General features: G+C 42.4%; 1 protein-coding gene across 3 annotated transcripts in view; it reads left to right on the forward strand.

Annotated features, from left to right (window-relative positions):
• The first annotated feature begins 6 nt into the window (after positions 1–6).
• The window catches only part of TTC7B (tetratricopeptide repeat domain 7B), a 106,616-nt gene continuing 88,305 nt past the window's right edge, over positions 7–18,317 (forward strand). For all 3 annotated transcript variants that reach the window (XM_082232652.1, XM_082232653.1, XM_082232654.1), the window contains exons 1-4: positions 7–28; positions 12,547–12,701; positions 14,446–14,614; positions 16,349–16,479. In XM_082232652.1, the coding sequence (XP_082088778.1) occupies positions 12,552–12,701; positions 14,446–14,614; positions 16,349–16,479 (450 nt within the window). In that variant the 5' untranslated portion in view covers positions 7–28; positions 12,547–12,551. The remainder of the gene's footprint in view (positions 29–12,546; positions 12,702–14,445; positions 14,615–16,348; positions 16,480–18,317) is intronic.

The raw sequence follows: 18,317 nt of genomic DNA on the forward strand, positions 1-18,317 counted from the left end.
CAGCTCTCGGCCAAGCTCATCGCGAACGGTGCGGCCCTGCGAGGGGGGGGGCGGCGGGGGGAAGGGAAGCCGCGGGGCCGGACCCCCCTCCCTGACCCACCTGCTCCTCCTCCGGCGGTGGAGGCAGAGCTTCCCCCCAAGTAGGCAGCCGCGGTGCGTCAGGGGATGGGTGCCCTCGCGTGGCAGCGGGCAGCCCGCCTTATCGGTTGCACAACAACAAGAGGGGCGCCTCTGGGCATGTGCAGAATGCGGCCCTCCGCCGCCGCCGGGCCACATGAGCGCCCCTGAAGGCAGAGGCTCCCAGGTCGGAGGGGACGGCGTCGGCGTCCTGCCCTTCCCCACAGAAGAAGCTCTGGGTGCTCAATTGAGTGGGCTGGGGGGGGGGTGGCACTTCTGTGACCCCTTCCCCCAGGCTGTGGGTGGTACCCTGCCACCTGAGGTGCCTTGTGTTTTTGCATGTTGATGCTGCAGAGTGATGTCGGTAGTCTGTGCATGCTCTCAGGTATCTCTCTCTCTCCTTTAATATCGTCCCCTGGCATAAAGTCTGAAGTATCTTGGGTTGAAAACTGGCAGGGAATTTCCTGCGGTTATTGCTGTGGTGTTAGGCCAGCCTCAAATTTAAGCCTCCAAGAGCAGCATTAGGGTGTGAACCGATGGTTCTGGTTTGTTTGTTTTATTGGTCAGATGCTCTAATGCTTCCGTTTTATTTGTTTCATACATGCAAGGAGTTGCGTATAAGTATTTATGCCTTCAGGTCTTTGACGATGGTGCTGAAACAGCATGCACCTGTGTGATTTTATCTAATAGAGGTCTAAGGACTTCTGGCTAAAGCTTTTTAAGCTTGCATCTCATCTGAACACCAGGTAGAGTTTCCTGCCACTTAACCAGAATTAGTGTCTCCATAATTTGGCATTAGCAAAAAGGACTTCCAGGGAGGCCTGAGAATCTGTGGCTTGCTTGGCAAGTAACAATAGCATCAATGAGTGAGTGTGCTGGGAGGAAATCACAGCCACTTCACTCCTCCCCTGGTTTTGGTACTGCTGCAATACCAGGAGCTAAACCATGGTTTGTTTTAGCGTCACCTGGGCTCATTATTTGTTCAGCTCCATAGAAGCCAAGGTTTGCTCATGCCTTAGCTTCAATTTCCATAATTTCAGTACTCCCCACACAGAGAAATTGTGGCTGGATCTGCTCATTTTGACTGGCCCTCTAAATGGTTTCCCTGTTTGAGAAATTGATCTCATAGTATCACTAATATTGATATAGTATAACTAATATTGACAATCTGACAATGTTCATACTGAGGAACAATAAAATTATATAGACACAGACATTTATGAGCCCTAGAATAGGAATACATTCATTGAAGAGTTGTAGGGGGAAAGCAATACCTAAAAACAACAACCAAAAACTTCTATCAGGTTGTACTGCCAGGGCCTATAAAAAGAAAGTTATGAGTTGTTCACTTAACATGAGGAAACAATGATAAACCTGTTCCTCTTTCATGTGTTGGGTAATGTTTGCTTTAACTAATAAAAAGTGGAAACATAAGGTTAAGGTAAAAGACCCCTGGATGGTTAAGTTTAGTCAAAGGCGACTGTGGGATGGAGCGCTCATCTTGTTTCAGGCCGAGGGAGCCGGCGTTTGTCCACAGACAGCTTTCCGGGTCATGTGGCCAGCATGACTAAACCGCTTCTGGCATACAGAGGACCGTGATGAGTGCTAAAGTGCACGGAAACGCTGTTTACGTTCCCCCCACAGCGGTACCTATTTATCCACTTGCACTGGTGTGCTTTTGAACTGCTAGGTTGGCAGAAGCTGGGACAAAGCAACAGGAGCTCACCACTGTCGTGCGAATTCGAACCACTGACCTTCCGATCGGCAAGCCCAAGAGGCTCAGTGATTAAGACCACAGCGCCATCTGTGTCCCAGTGGAAACAGAATACAATACTGAACACCCCTTGATGGGATTCTGATGCATTGAGCTATGACGTGAAATGGTCTTTCTTTCTGTAAGCAGGGTACTGGAATTGGGAATTTGATCAGTCTAAAAAGATTTGGTCCAATATTGGTCATGCATTTTTAAAAACCTTTGTATGGGATCAACAAAGATGGTAACTATCAACAGGTTTCATATATAAGCTTCTTACAAAAGAGAGAGAGAGAGAGCTGTTGTTGTAAAACAGTAATTATTAATTCATGTTTATTCCACCCCTCCTCCAAGAAGCTCATGATACCTTATGGAGCCCTTTTATTCTGACAACAACCCTGTGAGGTAGCTTAGACTAAGGCTGGGTAGGTGACTAGTCTAACCACTGTCTGATGTGCTTCATGGTTGAGTGAGGATTTAAGCCTATGGCCCCCTGGTTCCAGCCTCATCCTTTGTTCACTATGCTGTGGCCATTGCCACCTATAGCTGTGTTCCTGTTTGAATATGCCTATACAGGCGTCCTCCCACTTAACATGGGGTTTACGTTCCAGGCCCCCACATGCATAAGTGAAATCGCTTAAAGTGTGGAGCTTCCCAGTATAATAGGGAGGGTGTGTGTGGGGGGGGAGAGAGAGAGAGAGAGGAGACTCATCCTGGAAATCGCTTGGGGCCACTGTTCAACCTGTCCCGAGCCAGCCTGCCTGTCTATGGGGAGCTGCTGCATGTGGCGTTGGCTGGAAGGGAGAACGCCGAGAAGGGCATCCAGCAAAACTGGTGCCAGGATGGGGGTGTGGATGCGCAGCAGAGATGGGGAGAAGGAGCCTCCTGCCCCGCACTGCTGGTTGATCAAAGGCCGCCTTCCCTCCCCTGAGCAACTTCAGGGCAGTAGCTCCAGTGTGGGAGCTACTCCAGTAGAGCCAGTGTGGTGTAGTGGTTAAGAGCGGTGGACTCGTAATCTGGTGAACCGGGTTCGTGTCCCCGCTCCTCTACATGCAGCTGCTAAGTGACCTTGGGCTAGTCACACTTCTCTGAAGTCTCTCAGCCCCACTCACCTCACAGAGTGCTTGTTGTTGTGGGGGGGGGGGAGGGAAAGGAGATTGTTAGCCACTTTGAGACTCCTTTGGGTAGTGATAAACCGGGATATCAAATCCAAACTCTTCTTCTTCTCCAAGTAAGGAAAGGCCTGTTCATTCATTCATTCATTTTGCAGTGACCTGCATAAATGCAGTTGTGCACAAGTAGGATGCACATAAGGATTTGTGTAAAAAGGTAAAAGATAAAGGACCCCTGGACGGTTAAGTCCGGTCAAAGGCGACTATGTACCTGTATTTATATCAGGGAGCTAATATGAGAAGTTGTGTGATGCTTCTAGGCTTGCCCATGATTGCTGCCATAACGATTAATTTCACCATAATGACATTTTTACATGTAAGCTGCCATCTACACAGTGGCATTTTTGGAATATTTGACAATATTAGACTGGTCAGTTGCACAGCTTGTCAGCCCTATGGTTAAGAGTGTGTTGTTATATGCAACTGTAAGTCCTGAAAATAACCTTTTTTAAATTAAAAAAAATCCTCTATGTTAATGTAGCATTTGCTGTTATAAATTGCAAGGTGGTCGTTAGCGAGTGTGAACATTTGTGGTGTAATAATAATAATAATAATAATAATAATTTATTATTTATACCCCGCCCATCTGGCTGGGTTTCCCCAGCCACTCTGGGCGGCTTCCAAAAGAATATTAAAATACTGTGATGCATCAAACATTAAAAGCTTCCCTAAACAGGGCTGCCTTCAGATGTCTTCTAAAAGTCTGGTAGTTGTTGTTCTCTTTGACATCTGGTGGGAGGGCGTTCCACAGGGAGGGCGCCACTACCGAGAAGGCCCTCTGCCTGGTTCCCTGTAACTTGGCTTCTCGCAGTGAGGGAACCGCCAGAAGGCCCTTGGTGCTGGACCTCCAGGTAGAACGATGGAGGTGGAGACGCTCCTTCAGGTATACAGGACTGAGGCCGTTTAGGGCTTTAAAGGTCAGCACCAACACTTTGAATTGTGCTCGGAAAAGTACTGGGAGCCAATGTAGTTCTTTCAAGACCGGCGTTATATGGTCTCGGCGGCCGCTCCCAGTCACCAGTCTGGCTGCTGCAGACTTTCAGTCTTTAGTACAGTGTCTTTCAAAATGCATTACAGGGAGCTGTGGGATTCTTGAAAGAGAAGCTATATAAAATTCTTAATAAAGAATAAATAAAATAAGAAGGAACAACTTTTAAAGAAGAACCTTAAGCATGTATATGAAGAAGTAAGTCCCACTTTTTCCAGTCGGATTTACTTCCCAGTCCACGTGTTTTGTTTAGCAGACCTAGGTTGCAAGCTTATACAATTAACTTGGAAGTAAAAGTGGAACTTCCTTTTGAATAAGCATGTTTGGATCAGACAGGCTCTAATTATATGTACATACTTGGAAATAAGTTTTAATGAAATGAATAATTTGTAGTGGGCAGCTGCAAGCTATAAAAATAATGTTAGTGTGGAAAGAAACATTTGCATCTATCACTTCAGTTGAACCACAAACCTCTGTTAACATGATTATTTAAAATTCCAGATTGTCATTATTTTTGGTTGGCCTTCAATCATGTACCGGCTAATTCAAATTGCATCCCTGCCCCCAAATCAGACTTTTTGTGATAAGGAAAGTGATTGGGGTGACGACACTGGAATGAATGGGATAACTTAATATAACCTTAACAAATTGGAATGAATGAACAACTAAATATTTATTGTTATCTAACCTTCCTGCAAATACGTGCAAATAAATCTGGATTAATGTCCAATAAACTGGTCATTTGGAAGCAACTTAACAAGCTTTACTAAAGCTATGTTGGTCTTTTCACATGTGCACTCACGAGGTCCTACACACTTGCCACCAACCAAGAAGTACAGTAGTTACTACTCAAGATTATAAGATATGACTTATGAATCTCTATGTAGAAGGAGGCAGTTTTCTGCTCAAAAAAGAGTAAGGCTTGAATGAGGTTTCCATAGCATTTGATCATATATTTTTTACATCTTCATATCTACATGTTACTCCCTCCCCAACTAGCTCTTTTATTTCTTGTAAACAAGTCTGTTAACTGTTTAAAAAGCCAAAAACACCAAGTGTGCTGACAAGATTAGAGGATACGAATATGTCATTAAACCTATCTTCATTGATTGTGTGCATTTGATATTTTGAGTTCCAGTGTGCTTTGGTTTAGTGAAGCATTCCAGGCTTGTGGTTATTAGTAGTACTATCTGCAGAGGAGTATTGAGAGCTTTTCCATCAACAGCGATTCTCATACCAATGGCTTTAAAGGCTTTTAGAGGATATTTGAGATACCACACTTCTCTTGTAGCAAAGCACTCTGTGGTATTCCAGTACTGCTGCCTGTTTAGTTACGATATCCCTCCAGGCATTCTTTTAAGTAAGCTTCTCTGTTTATGTTTTGGAGTAAGGGAAAGCATGGTTCCAGGATATGGTGGTGTACTACAATTAAAGAATGGGGTATGTTGTTGCTGCCAGTGGCTATCACGGATTAAAAAGCAATGTGATTGACATAAAGTCCTAAATGTATTTATTTGAGAGTACATACCATACCAGCAGAATTTGCTTGTAGGTGTTAAGCTAAGAAATATAATATATTTATTTACACAAAAGAGTATTGGACCATAGGGTGAAGTTTAAATCTGGAAGGTGCTGAACTCTTATGACTGAGAAGCTGTCAGAGAAATGGTTTTGTTGGGTTGCTAGAATAAATGAAACAAGTACTAGAGTAGGAGGGCTGCTTCACTGCCCCCCCCCCCAAATGGGAAGCACAGTTGCAACAAACCAGTGTTTTAAAAATGCATGCTACATGTTTGTTAAGGATTGGCTGTGATTGGCTACAACTTCCTCTTGGACTGCATAGTTGGTGACAAACTGGGATTGGCTGAGATAGAAGAAATAAACTGCTGGTTTTGGCTATGAAACTAACCACAGTTTTTCATGTGAAGCTGTGGTTAGTTGAAAATGGAAAGGAGAAACTGAGGACATGCCATATCCAATGCTTAACCTTTTGACATACAGGCAGCAACCATTTTGTGCGGGGGCTTCCGTTCCTGGCCCCTGTGTGTGTGTGAGCACAATCCCACCACATTCTGCCCTGCCCATGTTCCACCCCATTCCTCCCTGTTTTGAGTCCAGAAGGACCTCAGCATTGGTGGTTGCACATCAGTTGAAGGTGCACAAAATGGTCACCATCTGTATTTTATCTGAGAAAAGAAGCCCACAAAGTTTTTCATTCACATACAATATTGCTAACTCCTTTGCACACACACAGAATTACAGCCTGGGGGTGATAACCAACTTAAGTTATGTAAGTTCATTGATTTCTGATTTCTGAGTATGCTTAATGTTGGATATTACTCTGCCAGTGTAATCATAACCATGTCTACTCAGAAGTAAGTACTATTGAATTCAAAGAGACTTACTTACAGATAAGTGGGTATAGGATGTAGCCTTAGGGCAGTGTTAGAAACTCAGATATATAAGCTAGGTGCCAAATGGCTCCTTAAACCAGGGTTACAGTCGCCAAAACAGAATGTCCAGTTGCCATTTGAGGCCAGACAGCTCGGAAGTCGTATTTTTTGTTTTGACTTTTTGGCTCCTGACATTCATTCTGATCACGGATAGAATTCTAAAGGATGCCTTATTAGTGTGTGAAAACAAGCAAGACCCCAAGGATCCTCAGGCATGCGCCTGGCTGGTGACCAGGTGCAAAATGTGCCTGGCGCCTGGCGAATTTCAAACGCTGCCTTAGGGTGAGATCAAACAGGGTTTTACCTCCTCCTCCTCCTGCTGCTGCATAGCCCAAAATCTGGAATTCTATGGAGGGATCCTATGAAAGAGATTTTGAGGGTTCATGGGGAGCTGTTGTGCCAGGTTTGGCAACAATATACTGAGAGGTGGCCAAACCTATGACCCAAAAGTGGGAGAAATCATGGCAAAGTAACATTTTGGCCTGTCATCTTGATTCAAATGTGGCCCGGCATCCAAGCATGGATGAAGTGCGTCAGCCCCACCTTGGAACCCTCATGCCATGTTTAGCAACATTATATTCAAGAGGCATCCAAACGTGCAGAGAACAAACAGGTGGGCAGACAAGATAAACCATTCTCCCCCAATAGGGGTGGCATAGAAATTTAATAAAACCATACTCCCTAGAAAGTACCATATTTTTTGCTCTATAAGACTCACTTTTTCCCTCCTAAAAAGTAAGGGGAAATGTGTGTGCATCTTATAGAGTGAATGCAGGCTGCGCAGCTATCCCAGAAGCCAGAACAGCAAGAAGGATTGCTGCTTTCACTGTGCAGCGATCCCTCTTGCTGTTCTGGCTTCTGAGATTCAGAATATTTTTTTTCTTGTTTTCCTCCTCCAAAAACTAGGCGCGTCTTGTGGTCTGGTGCGTCTTATAGAGCGAAAATGCGGTATGTCAGGCACCATACACACTGCAAACTGTTCTATTGGCTACAATAAAATGCTTATTTAAATCCTAATTTCAGCAGGGGCAGGGAACGCTATGGGCAATGCGAATCTGCAGGTGCAAAATTGGCAAACCCCTGTACTAGCAGTTCAGACATAAGTCTTCTCCCTTGTCTGTCTGTCTGTCTGTCTGTCTGTCTGTCTACATGTCTCTCTCCCCCCCCACTGCCCCACACCACAGGACATTATTCGGCATTGCTGAACAGCCCTAAAATCTATTGTTAAGGCTATTGAAATCTATTGTTTCTTGATAATTATACAAATCAAGATCTTTTTTCAGTATTTTAGGGATATGAGCAGCGGCATTCACCTTAATGTTGTGTAGTTCTTATATACCAGGAACCAAAATTGGTAAGAATTTCCTTCCTTTGCTGCTTAGCTGTTGCCATAACCTTCTGTGATATTCCTGTTTCTTTTTCTAAATAGCATTATGAAGCAGTTATGCAGATCTCTTAGCAACTAATCTCATAAGTAGACTGCCCTAAAGTGGTTGTGTTTTTTTGTGCATGATAAAAACATGGATTTGTTCTGTTTTCTTGACCCTGCCTCTCTCTAGTTCAATTATATTAAAGTAATCAGAATTGCAGGCAGTTATTCAATAACACCTATGCACTGGAACATTGGTGCAAATTGCTTACTTCAGTTTCCATCCATGCCTCTCCCTCAGAGTGAACTGCAATTTCTCTAGTATAGCCATTCTTTGGTGTTGAAGATAATCCTGTTTTTCTCTACTTAATACCGTTATAGGACTTGTTTTCCTCATTGCTGTTGTCTTCTCAGAGTGGATATCTTAAAGTGTTTTTGCTGCTCTTCAGAAAATGCAGTGTCAGAAAACCTCACTTGACTAGGAAGGCAGGGGACAGCAATGTGGTTTCCATATAAAGTAGTCATGTAGTATGTAGGGAGAAAATGCCACTGCTGGTATAGACGTATTTTCCCCTGTTAATGCCACATGCATTTTTTGAGCAATTCTAAAGCTTGAGACGTGGCAATTTGTTAACCTTCGCAAGTGATGCAATCAGTATTGGTAGCCTTCTGTCCTTGCTGGCTTTCTTGTGCAACTAAACAATCGACTCCTTATGCTGTTCTATAAATATTTGATTGCGGATTTTTCTGGTTATCTAATTCAGTATACAAGGAAATTGGCCACTTCCAAGCTATTCAAAATCAGCAATGGGTTAAGTTTTTTTTTTTTTTAAAGTTAAGTAAAGTATGAAACCTTGATAGACATTTTGTCAGTCTTTAACTTCATGCCCTATAACAACTAGCCGCTGATTTCCCCGACTCATTAATTCTTGACTTCACTCTTTGGCAATCACTTCTTTGAAGATTCTTTTTGGTGTTTTGAGTTTCCAGTATATGGTAAGGTGGTGTCTAAGAATGGCCTTTATACCATGATCGCATGAAACAAGTTTCATTGGCTGTTCCAGGTTAATAATTCTCTCTCTCTATTGGTTACTTTTAGGTACTTACAGTTTATCATCTAGTACGGTGGTTCCCAAATAGCTCAGTAATGAAGATTCCGTTTTTCGGACTCCCTGGGGTCCACAGACTACCAATTGGGAACAACTGATCTAGTATGAATAATGTCAAGCACAGTACTGAAAACTTCATGAAGTTACTTTATTTCCATCCTGTTCATAGTCCCAGTGTTCCATCTCTTTACTGTTCCTAGGGTTCTGATTTCTTCTGCTTAAATTATCCCAGCCAATTGAGGATTACATTTGCAAGTTCAATGACATCATGCTGCTAGAGAGAGTGCTAGACATCATGCTGAGAGCCAGTGTGGTGTAGTGGTTAAGAGCGGTAGTCACGTAATCTGGGAAACCGGGTCCGCTCCTCCACATGCAGCTGCTGGGTGACCTTGGGCCAGTCACACTTCTGAAGTCTCTCAGCCCCACTCACCTCACAGAGTGTTTGTTGTGGGGGAGGAAGGGAAAGGAGAATGTTAGCTGCTTTGAGACTCCTGAAGGGGAGTGAAAGGCGGGATATCAAATCCAAACTCCTCCTCTTCTTCTTCTTCTTCTTCTTCTTCTTCTTCTTCTTCTTCTTCTTGCCAGTCAGATTCGTTCAAATGACATCACAAACTCAACTCAGAGTCAAAGCTAGAAGCGTTAACTTCTCTTTGAATGGGGCTTGAGGAGGAAGGCACATTGTGATAATTTTTGCACCTTTGCTTATCTAAATAAGAGCTGGAAGGAGGGGAAATTTTTGTGGCGGATGCAAATACAGTTGTACCTCGAATGTCAAACGCCTTGGAAGTCAAACATTTTGGCTCCCGAATGTCGCAAACCTGGAAGTGAGTGTTGCAGTTTGTGAACGTTCTTTGGAACCCGAACATCCAACACGGGTTTCGCGGCTCCCGATTGGCTGCAGGCGCTTCCTGCAGCCAATTGGAAGCCGCATCTTGGTTTCTGAAAGCTTTGGAAGTCGAACGGACATCTGAAATGGATTCCATTCGACTTCCGAGGTACGACTGTAGTTCAGCTCGGCCTCAAACAGTTACAAAATGATACAGGGATTTATATTTTATTTTTTTATAGGGGAGCGAATTGGTCATTAAAAGTATTATTTAATAGGCCACAATCATATTTCTTGCAACAGCCCTGCTTTGTTGTCGTGGGGCTTAGCTCAGCTTTACTAGGGTGCAGTTTGGAGTGCAAAACAGGATTGACCAGAGGCCACAGAAATATGTATAGGAAAGACGGCTCTACAATCTTCCTCTAAATCTCTACAAAGCTATTGGCTGTGCACAGCCTGGAATGTAGACTTAATAAACAACAACCTAGAAATGCTAAGAGTTAGTAAGGCAAATCAGTTCCTTTTGTCTCAAAGTGGAAATGGCTTTTCAAACTGTCTAGGGTCCAAAGTAAACATTTACAACTGTAGCTGCATGTAATGATAGCCTTGCTTTTGTTGTGGCCCACTACTAGGGGGGAATCAATCCTTTTGCCTGAAACTGCCCTCCCAATTGCTTTTCTCCTTTGGATAAGGCACCTGTTTGCAGAGTAAATATAGGTCAGGGCATTTGTAGAGAAGTGAATTCAATGGACAAATGGGCTAGCAGGATCAAGCCTCCTGTCTCCAACCACTGCAAATCTTCTGCCTCCTGAAGGTCCTTTGCAAAGGAGAAGCAGCCGTTAGATTAAACTTTCACTTAGCTATGGCTTTTGGGGTCCTAACTATTGGAATGATTGATTTCCAAGCTTACGCCAGTAGCTCCCCAACTCATTCTTAGAGCCGAACATCGCGTTCTTCATGCTAATAATTTCTGCTTGGGCAAAGCAGTTATTAGAAATTATAACTATGGCTTATGGGCCAGAGTGAGATGTCAACTATGTTTACAAAAGCTGTAGAACACTCCTTCCTTCAGTAATATATGAACAGCAGTTCCCGTTACTTTGGTAATTATTGCATAGCAGAATGTCTTAGGGCTATGATGCACACTGTTAACAAGATGGATTTACGGTTTTGTTTACCCACAAATCAGATAGGAGTTTGCTGAATGTGCCTCTCCCAGATTCCTGGCAAGTAGACATGGGCATAAATCTTTCTGGTATTACAGTTTTCATTAAATGAATGTTCATGCAGTAGACAGTTGAAGTTCTCAAAGTGTCTGTCACCTGTGTGTGGTTACAGACAGTTAACCAAGATTGTTTGTATGCTGGTCGAAGATGACTCGAATAAAATTCATTTCTGAGTTTTTTTTCTGTCTAGAATCTTAAAACCCCTAGAACCAATATACTTAGAACAATGCTACTGGTATAGCAAGCAGATTTGACATATAGTTATGCATGCCTTATTCTATTTTGCATACATAACTAATTCTGTTATGCATGCCTAATTCTGAAAGTTGTTGTACAGCAATTATGTGTCACTGTATAAAGCATCCAAAATTTGCTTAAATGCAATGCAGAGATTTTAAAGGATAAGACAATACCTGCCCAAAGGCTCATTATCTAATAGATGCAATACTGTGCGGAAAACCATGAGGAGGAGGGCAACCAAATTCAGGTATCAATGCTTTTCTGTGGAATTTTTTAAAGGAGCCTAAATACATTAAATCAATATGGGCTGTGCAAGCTGTTGGTCACAGTGTTGTGCGGTCCTCTGCTGCAAAAGTACACGGTTGTAACTTGGCAGTTGATGGGCGGGTAAAAAAGTGTAGAAGATATATGAAGTTAGAAGGGAAGAAGAGAACTGAAGTAAGGGCACGACCCTCCTCGCCCATGAAAATACATTTTACAAGGTTTCTTCAGTCCAAATGGCGCATTAAATATAGAACTACTGATATCCTGACATCCTTTATAAGGAACAGGAAAAGCCACTCCTAGGGGAGAGACACAAGAGCAGAGAAGGGAGAGTGGCATTTTCCCTCTTGCTGTGTCCCTGTTGCAGTGCTCCCCCCCCCCCCAAGCCACGTTTTTCACTGCAGGGAAAAACCATGAAATTCTCTGAATGTTTGGGTAGACACTTGGGAAGAGGCAATTTGGAGTTGGGAAACAGCACGTTAATTATCACCTCTCCCCTTGAGCTCTCCATCTAGTTTTGCACCAGGCAAAAACGTTCCTCTTTAACCAGGCCTTTGGTTGACTGACATTCAATGCCCTTTTAAAATGTGTGTGTGTAGGGGTTATTGGGTTGTTGTTGTTGTTTTCATTTTGATTATGTATTCTGTGTTTTTATATCATGATTTTATCCTGCGAACCACCCTGAGACCTGCTGGTATAGGGCAGTATCCACATTTAATTAATGAATTAATAAATAATATTTTCCTGTTCTGTAAGGGCTCGTGGGCTACCACTGCACATACGTAACATGCAACATTCCTTTTGGACTATGAGTCAAGAACTCTGTTCAAAGAAGTGTTTTGTGCTGCAAGAGAAGCTATGGGAATGAAAGCATTATTATTATTATTTTACTCTCTTGAAAATCATTTCTCCTGCTGTGTGTTTCACAAACACGGCTGTAGGCTTTCTGTGTCCTCTTATGATCAGCGTCTGGTGTTAGCAGCATGTGCAGACCATTGATCTGCTTAATGATCTCGTCTCTCTCCATAGATGACATGGCAGAGCTCCTCCTTGGCGAATCCAAGCTGGAACTTTTTCTAAAGGAGAACCCTCTTAAGCAGGGCGCGAGCCCCTGTGGTCCCCGGCCAAAGTTAATTGAAGTCAGGAAGCACCTCACTGCAGCGCTTGACCGAGGAAACCTAAAGGTACTTGCCACTTCTAAAACAGTATCTGGGAATTTTTGAGTTAACACATAAAGTCTGCATCAGGCTTTTGGAATCAGGTTTGGGAAATATTTTTCCATTGCTGTGTTTGGATTTTGCAAGGTGGACACATTTTCTATATTCTTATTTCCATACTGCCCTTCTTCCCAGCTGGGAGCTCCGAATAGTGTACACAGACCTTAAAATGTCTTAAACCACAGATTTTCTGTTAACCCGCCGCACAACGTTATGAGGCATTAACCACTTCCTGGACCCACATGGTCTATCCCTTTCTACTGAATCTCACCCGCCATGTTGTGCAAGGATCAAGAGAGTGCATGGCTTGCCTGACCCCTGCAAGCACCCTGTCCACAACGTTGGGTTACTATAACAAACCAATTCCACAAAATATGACAAAAAAGTGATTGAGTAACTTCCGCTGGACTGGCAGCAATTGTGGTGTTGAGTTCCAAATGCATATGAACCTGACACCTCAAAGGGCTTTACAAATCTATCACCGAAGGCTATTGGGTGACTGGCTGTTTCTGCCTGGACTTCAGTAGCCCATTCACCACTCAAGAAGGCTCTGCTGGGTAGTTCACTGATGATGCAGCAAAGTAGGCTTTCTTGCTGCCTATGTCATCTGATAGGCTCAGTTGTGTGCTCTCACTCGTGTATTGTTGTATTTGCTACAAGAATTGAGCTCCACCTGTTGGCTGGCTCAGTTCATTGCCAGGAGCTCCTTTTTGGGCTGTCTGAGGACGGAGAGGAAGCAATCATGATGATGGCTCTGCCCATCAGGCTTCATTTCGCTTTAGAATTATTTACAGTAGGTATTTGGTGTCCAATAATGGATGCAGGTGGTACTGTGGTCTAAATCACTGAGCCTCTTGGGCTTGCTGATCGGAAGGTCGGCGGTTCAAATCCCCGCTCCCGTTGCCCAGTCCCTGTTCCTGCCAACCTAGCAGTTTGAAAGCATGACAAAGTGCAAGTAGATAAATAGGTACCACTCCGGCAGGAAGGTAAACAGTGTTTCCGTGCGCTGCTCTGGTTCGCCAGAAGCGGTTAGTCATGCTGGCCAATGACCTGGAAGCTGTCTGTGGACAAACGCCGGCTCCCTCGGCCAATAAAGCGAGATGAGCGCCACAACCCCAGAGTCGTCTGCGACTGGACCTGACGGTCAGGGGTCCCTTTACCTTTAATGGTCATTTGTTAAATTTTATTACAGTTTCATCCTTACCATTTCATCCAGCAATCTAACAGCAAATTCCCAGCATTCCCCCACCCACCCCCAGTGTTGTGGCACACTAATGGACAAAGGAATAAAACCCAGGATGGGGCTATGCAGATAAAGGGCTGTGCTGTGCAGAAAGGAGCTGGAAACAGGGCATAAAAGTGCTATTTAGCTGGTATTTTGAAATAATAAAGTTAATGGTAGCAACCATTCATATAGGGAAAAAGATTATTAGTTCATTTTTCTTCCTCTTGCTTGGTATTTTTATTTCGGTTATGCAATTTTCACAGCTGCATTTTTGCTGCAAGGTGAAATGTTATCCAGGATGTTTTTGCGACTGTGTTAAAAATAAATTTCATGAGTGTAATTATTTCCTGTGTTTTCAGTTGCAACGATTCCTCATCTTTAGAATATAAAACTATACACAATGCTAGATAGAGTGTTTGGACAAAGTAAGAATGCAGATAATGCTGTGTTTTCTTGGAGTAAATATATGCAATTTCTTTCCTCCAGTCAGAGTTCTTACAAGAAGCCAACTTGGTTATGGCCAAATCAAACTATATGGAAGGTGATTACAAAGAAGCTCTTAACATATATGCGAGAGTGGGTCTCGATGGCTTGCAGCTAGTAGCTGTACCTCCTTATCGGCTGAGGATGATAGCTGAAGCATATTCTACCAAAGGTAAGACAACTTTCAGTTCTTCCATGATTTTTCTCCCGCATCCCCTTCAAATAAAATACATTGCACATGTGACCAAATTGAAACTTGGTGATGCTTGTTTCTATTAACATTTTGGCTGCATAGGAAGAAGCATGATTCTTTGCAAGAAGCAAAGATAAGAAAACTAGTAATTCAGATTAAATGCATACACATATTGGTCAAAGTATGTCCCACTCTCAGTGTTAACCTGTTAATTCAAAAGGCACCACAGTTGGTTCCAACAAGCAAGCAAGCAAGCAAGCAAGCAAGCTGTGACTTGTGTGATCACCATCTTGGAGCCATAGATATGCACCAGATCACACCTTCTCTTCCCCCAAACTGGTACACTGCAACTTTTGGTTTTTCCATCTCTGTGGCTCTGACTTTACACTATTCACGCAAGTAGATGGCATTTATAAGCAGTTATTTTGATCATGTTATCAGAAATACTTTTGAGGAACGTTATGCTTAATTTAGTTTAAGTTCACTAAAACTACAAACTGAAAACTCATTGAATTAGATACATGCTTTTGATTCAGCAAAGGAACTCAAATTCAGGCAGCCCTGAATAATAATAATAATAATAATAATAATAATAATAATAATAATAATAATAATTTATTTATACCACACCCATCTGGCTGGGTAGGTTGTCTAATCAAACCTTCATCTGTGATTTTGGAATATACCCCAAATCCCCGGCAAAAACATTGAGTTGAGAATTGTACGTTTTCAAGGCTTCCTACAGCCATCCTGTCAGGGATGTTGATTTCAGATAACTCCTTTTTGGAATATGTCTTGATGTTCCCTTCTACAAAAGTATCTTCCTTCTATATTCATTCTGACATACTTTATCATTATGAACAGCATCTAGAAGTTAAAAACGGGCAATGATAGGTTTAGGTCATTTCCCCCTGTGCAATACTGATGTAGTTTCTATAGGTGGCAGTGTTGCCCCAGCGTCAAGATGTGTTCTGCAGTGTGCGTGCATAACAGAAAGCTGGGTCACTGTTTTGAGAACACAGCAGATTCTGTGCATTGGGGTATAGAATTTTTCATGCCTTGATGCATTTGGAATTGCTTCTTTTGTCTGGAAGAGCAAACATTTGCCATCTATGTGGTTTGTTTTTCTTCAGAGAGAGCAGACTCAGTGGCAGCAATGACAACTGATTCTAAATAATGTCTAAAATTAATCTGAGCATTTGCATGCACTGCACAGTTCAGTCCAACTGCTAGTCATATAGCAGTGAAGAGATTTTGCTGCCTAGCATGGTAGGAGTGTAGGATACTTAATAGGCTTTCTATATAACAGAATTCAAGTTTGAAGGGGTGGGTAGATGTTAAAATTAATTTTAACGCTTTTAAAAATGTCTGATCTAGGAAAAAGATTAAGGAAAAAGTCACCTTACGAAAGGATTGTTTGGCTTGAGTGAAATGAGTAGATTTTTGCAGACAAGTTAACGTTGCAAAGTTGTTTTGAAAACCTACTCTCCCTTATACAGTCAGACCTTGGTTTTTGAACAGCCTAGTTCTCAAACGTTTTGGCTCCCGAATTTTCTCAAATCAGATATACCCCTGGTTTTTCTGTTAGGTACAGCAGTTTACAAGGACACTACGGCACAATTAACTATTGTATTGGTTTCTCTGCTTGGCCAGTGAAAGCAGACTGCCTTAGCCCCTGATTATTTTATTTTCATTGAAATATCTTATTTTTAGGTCTTTGTCTAGAAAAGTTGCCAATTTCCTCTTCAACAAGTAACCTCCACGCAGATCGTGAACAAGAAATTATTATGTGCTATGAGAAGGCTGGGGATATAGCCCTTCTGTACCTCCAGGAGATAGAAAGGGTAAGATGGAATATCTAGTTCAGTTGAAATATTGGATGTGATTTATTCCATACTAGGACGTAATGCCTAGTGCAGTCCTCTTCAAGGTGAGCTCAAGGTGATATGCATGGTTCTCCCCCTCCCCTTTTAATGCTCACAACATTAAAATGTACGTTGTTCTAAACTTTTTTTAACATTGTGTTTTTATTGTTGTAACCAACCCTGCCACCTTAGGTTGAAGGGCAGGTAAGATATTATAATAACAGCCACCATCACAGCCCTGTGAGATAGGTTAGACTGAAAACCATTTGGTGACTGGCTAAAGGTCACCAGATGAGTTTCATGGCTGAGTAGGGATTTGAACCCTAGACTACCAGAGTCCAACACTCTAACCCAGGCATAGGCATAGGCAAACTCGGCCCTCTAGATGTTTTGGGACTACAACTCCCATCATCCCTGACCACTGGTCCTGTTAGCTAGGGATGATGGGAGTTGTAGTCCCAAAATATCTGGAGGGCCAAGTTTGCCTATGCCTGCTCTAACCACAAAACCACACCATACTCCCAGATAAGTATGCATGGATTTACAGTCTTAGGAAAGTCAACTGTCTCTCTCTCTCATAAGGATTGCAGAAAATACATATAAAGCACATTGCACATATTCACTGGTATAAAATGCTGTTAACATCATTTTTATATAACTAAGGGCAGTATCGGCCATCATGTTTATTCATGAAACCTAAAGATCGAAAAACTAAATTTATGTTTACTTACTTGGACTAGTTTTAACTGTAGAAATTCATGTACATACTTTGGTTTGTGAAAGAGGACTATAGAGCTGGAAAGGACTGGATCGTTCCATTAGGCCAACACTTGTGCTAAGAAAATGTTCCTTCACACAAGTCACATTAGCATATAATGACAGATTATGGTTTTGTGCTGTGTGGATGGGTTTCTATGCACTTAAACAAAGCATTAGACATACCCCCTTGGCCTTCTGCATTGCTGGGAGAATGTCTGCTTGGTGTTACATAAGAAACTGAGACCCCGGTTTACAACGAACCATGGTTAGTTTCTATGCAAACCAGCTTCAAACCATAAGCTATTAAGCTTTCTTGTTTAATAAGACATATTCACATTGAGAAGGGCTGTAGCTCAGTAGTTTCTTGTGATTCCTGAACCACCTCAGGGAAAAGTAGCAGTGTTGGTATGCTTCAGTATGGTACTGATCTTGATTAAAAACCTACCTTGGCCATAAATTCAAAAGGTTACTTCGAGGATGTCATTCTGTCCTGGCTTTTGCATTCCAGGTATTAGTGAAAAGAGAAAGACCTGGGTGAGATGCTCAGAGCATGCCAGTTTTGATTTATGCATGAATTTGATTAAAAAATATATCGGTAGCATATTGTGATCAGCAATGCAATTCTGCACTTTAATTTCTCCTGAAATTTCCAGAAACTTGTGTGCCATCTAAAATAGAGCACCTCTTGTTTCTTTAAGTAAAGCATTAATTTACAGCTTTAACGCCTAATTCACTATTTGGAGACATTTACTGAAGATTAAATAACTCATTCCTTGACCCCTGTGTGCATTATTTTAATAAATCTGGCTGCATGCCAGAATAGGATATCTCATTATTTGCTGGAACTGAGCTCCTATTGATGGCTCATTTCTTTACACATTCCAGCTGAAAATAATCCAACATCATGTGCTGTTCAGCACTTTTTGTTCAGAATGCTGTGACTTTTTATCACTGTCTCAAGGTTATGACAGTGTGGCTTGCGTAACTCACAGGAAAACTCCTAAGGGTTCACGTGGTAAAAAGAATCTTTCACCAAAAATGTACCAGTAGTGTGTGGT

Source organism: Podarcis vaucheri (genome assembly GCF_965113315.1).
Source record: "Podarcis vaucheri genome assembly, chromosome: 1".
NCBI classification, from domain to species: domain Eukaryota; kingdom Metazoa; phylum Chordata; class Lepidosauria; order Squamata; family Lacertidae; genus Podarcis; species Podarcis vaucheri.